A 5,559-nucleotide genomic window follows, 5' to 3' on the forward strand; every position below is an offset into this window, starting at 1 on the left:
ATAAAATACAGATGTGGTTGAATTTATTCTGCCACTGTGTCTTCTTATTGTCTCGGCCTTTAGGCCTATATATCACAGTCGCAAGGCATATGAACTAACAGGTTATAGTGAAAACAATGCAATTATCACAACACATATGTTGTAATATGGCATTTTGGGGGAGATACTTGGCTTCTCCAGTGATTTTACCCACACACCGCTACTGATCAGATTTAACTTCGACTCTACTTAGCATTTCATACCAAACCTTTTGAATTAGGCTGTGTCTGTTTCTCAAGTAGATTGGGTCACACAATGGAAGAATGGTTTTTGTGAAGAATGTCTGTCGGGATCCAAGCCAGAATACAGACAGCCATTAAACTCTTGTTTGTAATTACAGTAGACCAGGGGTGTCAAACTCATTCCATGGAGGACCTAGTTTACGCAGGTTTTAGTTTTTTCCTTTCAATTAAGCCCTAGACAACCAGGTGTGGGGAGTTCCTTACTAATTTGTGACCTTAATTCATCAATCAAGTACAAGGGAGGAGCGAAAACCTGCAGACACTCCGCCGCCCTCAGTGGAATGAGTTTGACACCTGTGCGAGTAGACTTTTCCTGACAATGCTCTGTAGTAATGTGTCGCCCCCTTGTGGTCAGCATTGGGACTGACTGCAGTTAGGACTAGTAGCCTAGTGATAGAGCAGGGCTGGTGTCCAACAGTTTGATTGGTGCAAACAGCTGTATCTACCAGTCCTGGGTTCAAATACTATTTCAAATGTTTCATATGCTTTGAGTGTTTGCTCTAGCCTCCCAATTGTGCCCAGTAGGCAGGGTTTACAGTTTTGAGAGTATTTCATTGGTTCTATTGCGCCACGCATTCTCAATCAAGCCCAGCTAAACTAGGTTATTTGATATGATTTCAAATAGTATTTCAACCCAGGACTTTTATCCACGCTGTAAAAAAATATATGAAGACATTTAAAATAATGAAACAAAAATGCAGTATATTTTTACATGGAGGTTTATTCAACTTTATTCTGTGTTTTTATATCAACACTGAATCATCGACACTACCTTACGAGAGAGGACAGAAACACAAGGTGTCTGTTTAACAGTTGTACAGCCTGTTGAGACGGGTGATGTCGCTCTGGCTCATCTGGGAGGCATTGCCGATCTCCACGTTCTGGTTGGGGATGGGAACCATGGTGGGCTGGTTGTTCTTGGAGAAGGCGTACCTACAATCACATCACATCATCATCATGAACACTTGGGATGAGTGGGGGTAGGCTTACCATGTAATCATATTTTTGGTCATGTTTTTATGCTTATCTAGACAGATTAGAAGTAGAGGGGTTCAGGTAGATGAAGTGGAGACAGTAGGAAGGGTGGATCAGGGAATCGGATTGAACATCAAGTTCAATTCAACAAAAAATGATATGGGCTTGAAGCCGGGTGTCTTACTGCTAGACCACAGGCTCTGCACAGAATTAGAATTTTATGAGGCTGGTTTGACAATTACTCAACTGACTAAGCATCTACTGATGTGAAAGTGGTAAAACGATGTTGACTAACCTGTGGTACTGCATGACAGAGTTGTAGTCATAGGCCGTTCCCTGGTTCAGGGTGGCAATCTTGTTGAAGTTGTGCTCCATGCCTGGAAGAGAGAGAATACGTTAGATTCACCTTGCCCTAATAAATAAATGCAACGGTTGGTGATTAATGCAACAGTGTGTTTGTGTTTGCCTGTATATGTACTGTACATGTTTGTGTGTGTGTGTACACATGTCCACAGGAATATATTTAGGATAATATACAGTATATATATATATTTTACATATATTTATCAGGGTGTGCTGCAGCACCCCTACTTCCCGCGGCTATGCGTGTACACATGCATAGAATATAATAGCATTGAATATAATAGAATGTCTGTGTATGTACATGGTTATATGGGGACATGGGAAAGAGAAAGGGATCCTACCAGACTGGACGTTCTGGAGGAGAACCCGGATGTGGTTGTCACGGTCGCTGCGGGTCTGCTCGTGGTTGAAGCCCAGGGCATGGAGGAGCTCGTGCTGGGTGGTGCCGTGGTACACACAGCCAGAACGGCTCAGCGACACAACCTGGGCGTTGCCAGAACGACCAACGTAGGACCAGCACCTGCCATGAGAGGGTTGGACAGAGTTATAACAGTGCAATTTGATTTAAATGTCTCTGTCAGACCTGCACAAACACACACACACACACACACGCACAAACACAGACACACACACTGTTAGATATTACTGCACTGTCAGAGCTAGAAGCACAAGCATTTCGCTTGTATGTGACAAATAAAATTTGATTTGATTTTGATTTGTTACCATAAATGTGTCATGCCATATAATCCGGTTTCATGTCTCACTGGACTTTCCTAACTAATGATGTATATAAACCCTGGATAACTGACACTAGGTGCTGTATTGAAGTCACAGCGCAGCCATCTTGGTACTCCTCCTCTAATGTAAAAAAGATTTTGGAAGCTATAGAAATGCATTTATTAATATCTACATTTGTTTCTTTGACACGTTTATTCTATTACAGATGCCTTAATGCATACATGTAATTTTGTCTTTGAAATATTTCATTGAAATAGTTTAGAATTCTATCATTCCTATTGAGGACTGCTCCAACTGGGGAGTGCCAATATGGCCGACCGGTGCCTTCAAAGCCTCTTAGTGGCCAATATATAGCATCAGCAATCCAGGGTTTATATATGTCTCCCGAGTGGCGCAGTGGTCTAAGGCACTGCATCGCAGTGCTAGCTGTGCCACTAGAGATCCTGGTTCGAATCCAGGCTCTGTCATAGCCGGCCACGACCGGGAGACCCATGGGGCGGCACACAATTGGCCCAGCGTCGTCCAGGGTAGGGGAGGGAATGGCCGGCAGGGGATGTAGCTCAGTTGGTAGAGCATGGCGTTTGCAACGCCAGGGTTGTGGGTTCGATAAAATAATGTATGTGCTAACTGTAAGTCGCTCTGGATAAGAGCGTCTGCTAAATGACTAAAATGTAAATGTAAATGTAAAAATATAAATAATTGGTCCCAACTCAGCCTGTTTGTGTACGTCATAAAGATACTCATATAATTCATAGCTCTTACGATTCTATATGTAATTCCATAGTATACGTACCCGTTTTGGGACTGGATGTGCAAGTAGTCTCTGTGATTGGTGCGCTTGACGAAGTTGATGCAGGAGAAGCCGGCGAAGGACTGCAGACCACGCTGAATGACTTCCAGCTCCCTGGTGGCTGGCAGCACACAGATGGGACAAGAAAAATACTGTTAAAAAACGACTACTGTATCATGAAACTTGCTACACAATACAGTTAATGGCCAGTAAGGATTAGATGTTACTTATATGGTCTACTTATATAACCTTATAGAGTAGTTTGGGACTCATGTACAGATGTAGGATCTTCATTTGTAGTCTATTTGATGTTAATTATAATCCACATAATAATTCACATTTGCTGTTGCTGTAGGATTATTTTCCTGCTGTAGCAAACTAGCTCAAATTAATATCCTACATCTGTAAAATAAGGTATCATCATGACATGGTACTCACAGTACTGGTTGGCAATGACATAGGGCACATAGACCTTGCCGTCGCTGGACTTGGGCCACATGCAGCCGCGAGACGTGCAGGGGTCAGCGTTCCTCTCAGCTTCGTTGACGTAGGCGATGTCATCAACAATCAAGGGCTCGTTGCGGGTATGCACTGGAGGGATGGGGACAGGACAGGATGTCAAAGTGTGACACTTTGGATCAGTTTCCCGGATACTGATTAAGCCTAGTACTGGACTAAAAAGCAATGTGATCATAGAACTTTATTTTCTAATACATCTTTATTTAATATTTCATATCACTCATAATGTTATCTGAAAGTGTTTGGCGAGTATTGTATATCACAATTTAAAAACTGTCTTACCAACATTCCTGTTGGCCTTCTCCAGCAGCTCAGAGACAGAGAGCTCCTATGGCAGCAAAGACAGAGAGAGAAATAATGACATTGACAAATCAGCAAACACCTTATAATGAATAGTTAGGTTGTTTCACAAAATATGCATGCACATGTCCACACATAAATGGATGAACACACACATGAACACATGAATGCAGACACAAAACACACCGTGGAAAGTTTAGTAGAGTTTTACTCACCTCCTCGGCCCAGGTGGCCACTACAAGCACGGCCAGAAGGCCCAGAGTGTACTTCAATGCAGACATGTCAACAACCTGCCAGGTTATACACTGTCAATAACTCTGAATACCACCACAGAAAGTAATTTACTGACTGTAATTTTCCTGTAGTACAGGTGTAGAATCTTAATTTGATCAGCCTGTTGTTGCCAGAAATGCAAACTTGTAGTGTATTCAAGTTTTTAAAAGGCTTCTAAAGTTTGGAATTTCTACTTTTCTGTTGAACATTTCAGACTTGATTTGCCCTAACTAAAAATGTATCAACAATTACATGACTTATAATCCACACAATCATTCACATTTCCTGTTGCTGCAGGGTTATTTTCCTGCTGTGAGAAACTGGTCAAATTGAAATCCTACACATGCATGACATAGCGTAGGCAAAGCACATGAACAACACTCTTACCTTTCGGAAAATGAAGTTAAGTTGGTTCACTGATCCAGACACTACACCTTATATAATGCAATTGACCGGAAAACTATCCATTCATAGACCGTTTGGTAATGACATTTGAAAACACCCCTTTCCGCTGATAAGATGCAGGTATGTTGTCTCGATGACATATGGCTAATTCTCACACCAACCAGAGAAAGTTGGAAAAGCATAGCCTTTCCAAACTTCTCTATTCCTTGAAAATGCTACCTAATCTTTTGCAACTACCCAAGGCCTGTGAAATGGAGACAGGTGCCTGTGTCCAAATGTTTCATAAGACCACCTTAAATGCCTACTCTATTATAACATTATGTTAGTCACAGTTTTACTATAAGTAAGTAAGCGTTGTCCGAGCCAGTACCGCCCACAGTTTTACTGTAGTGCTCGATAACATGCGATTCATATTATGTGAAATTAATTAAATTAATATCAATTTAGGTTAATTGGCAAAATATCTGGCTGGCTATCTTGCTGACTAAGATAACTGCATATAGCTAACATTCTTTGATATTTGGTTAGATGGCATTATGTATTTCCAAAACGTTGGTTTACTTTGATGTAGCTGTAAGCTAGGTGTTGATAGCAACTGGCGGACTCATTCAGTGATAATGTAACATTAGCAGGCTGGTAGGGCTAACGTTAGCAGGCTAGTAGGGCTAACATTAGAAGGCTATTTGGCTACAAACCTTGCAATTTGATTTGTAACAGTAAATTCATAATGTATTTACTTGTAAGTTGGCTGAAAATGTAATTGAAACCAGTGGTCATGCAATCAATTTGCTTTAATTTGAAGTTATACATTTGTAGTTAATTCTTTTGGAATTTAAATTATAGGGAATAAGCTGGCTTGCCGGGTCCTTAAAATTACATCACACTCTGGAAAAGCATTTTCTGACATGACTTTGG

The 5,559-nt window shown here is 41.2% G+C and overlaps 1 protein-coding gene across 1 annotated transcript; it reads right to left on the reverse strand.

Moving 5' to 3' along the window:
• Positions 1 to 1,057: 1,057 nt before the first annotated feature.
• LOC311134613 (high choriolytic enzyme 2-like) lies at positions 1,058 to 4,257 on the reverse strand. Its single transcript, XM_084168348.1, has 7 exons — positions 4,182 to 4,257; positions 3,949 to 3,994; positions 3,586 to 3,738; positions 3,151 to 3,268; positions 1,961 to 2,139; positions 1,552 to 1,633; positions 1,058 to 1,214 (listed from the first exon to the last, which is right to left on the reverse strand). Exons 1-7 carry the CDS (start codon positions 4,245 to 4,247, stop codon positions 1,088 to 1,090), a joined length of 771 nt encoding a protein of 256 aa, XP_084024474.1. The 5' UTR covers positions 4,248 to 4,257; the 3' UTR covers positions 1,058 to 1,087.
• Positions 4,258 to 5,559: the final 1,302 nt, after the last annotated feature.

This window comes from Coregonus lavaretus (genome assembly GCF_964263955.1).
Source record: "Coregonus lavaretus genome assembly, chromosome: 9".
Classification (NCBI taxonomy): domain Eukaryota; kingdom Metazoa; phylum Chordata; class Actinopteri; order Salmoniformes; family Salmonidae; genus Coregonus; species Coregonus lavaretus.

Bases quoted from the DNA above. Each gene is read 5' to 3' on its own strand.
- LOC311134613 (XM_084168348.1), bottom strand. From the start codon at position 4,247: ATGTCTGCATTGAAGTACACTCTGGGCCTTCTGGCCGTGCTTGTAGTG. The intron at 1,634-1,960 runs GTAGGATCCCTT...TCTCTCTTCCAG, and splicing joins CCTCCAGAACGTCCAGTCTG to GCATGGAGCACAACTTCAAC. The intron at 1,215-1,551 runs GTTAGTCAACAT...ATGTGATTGTAG, and splicing joins TCTGTCATGCAGTACCACAG to GTACGCCTTCTCCAAGAACA.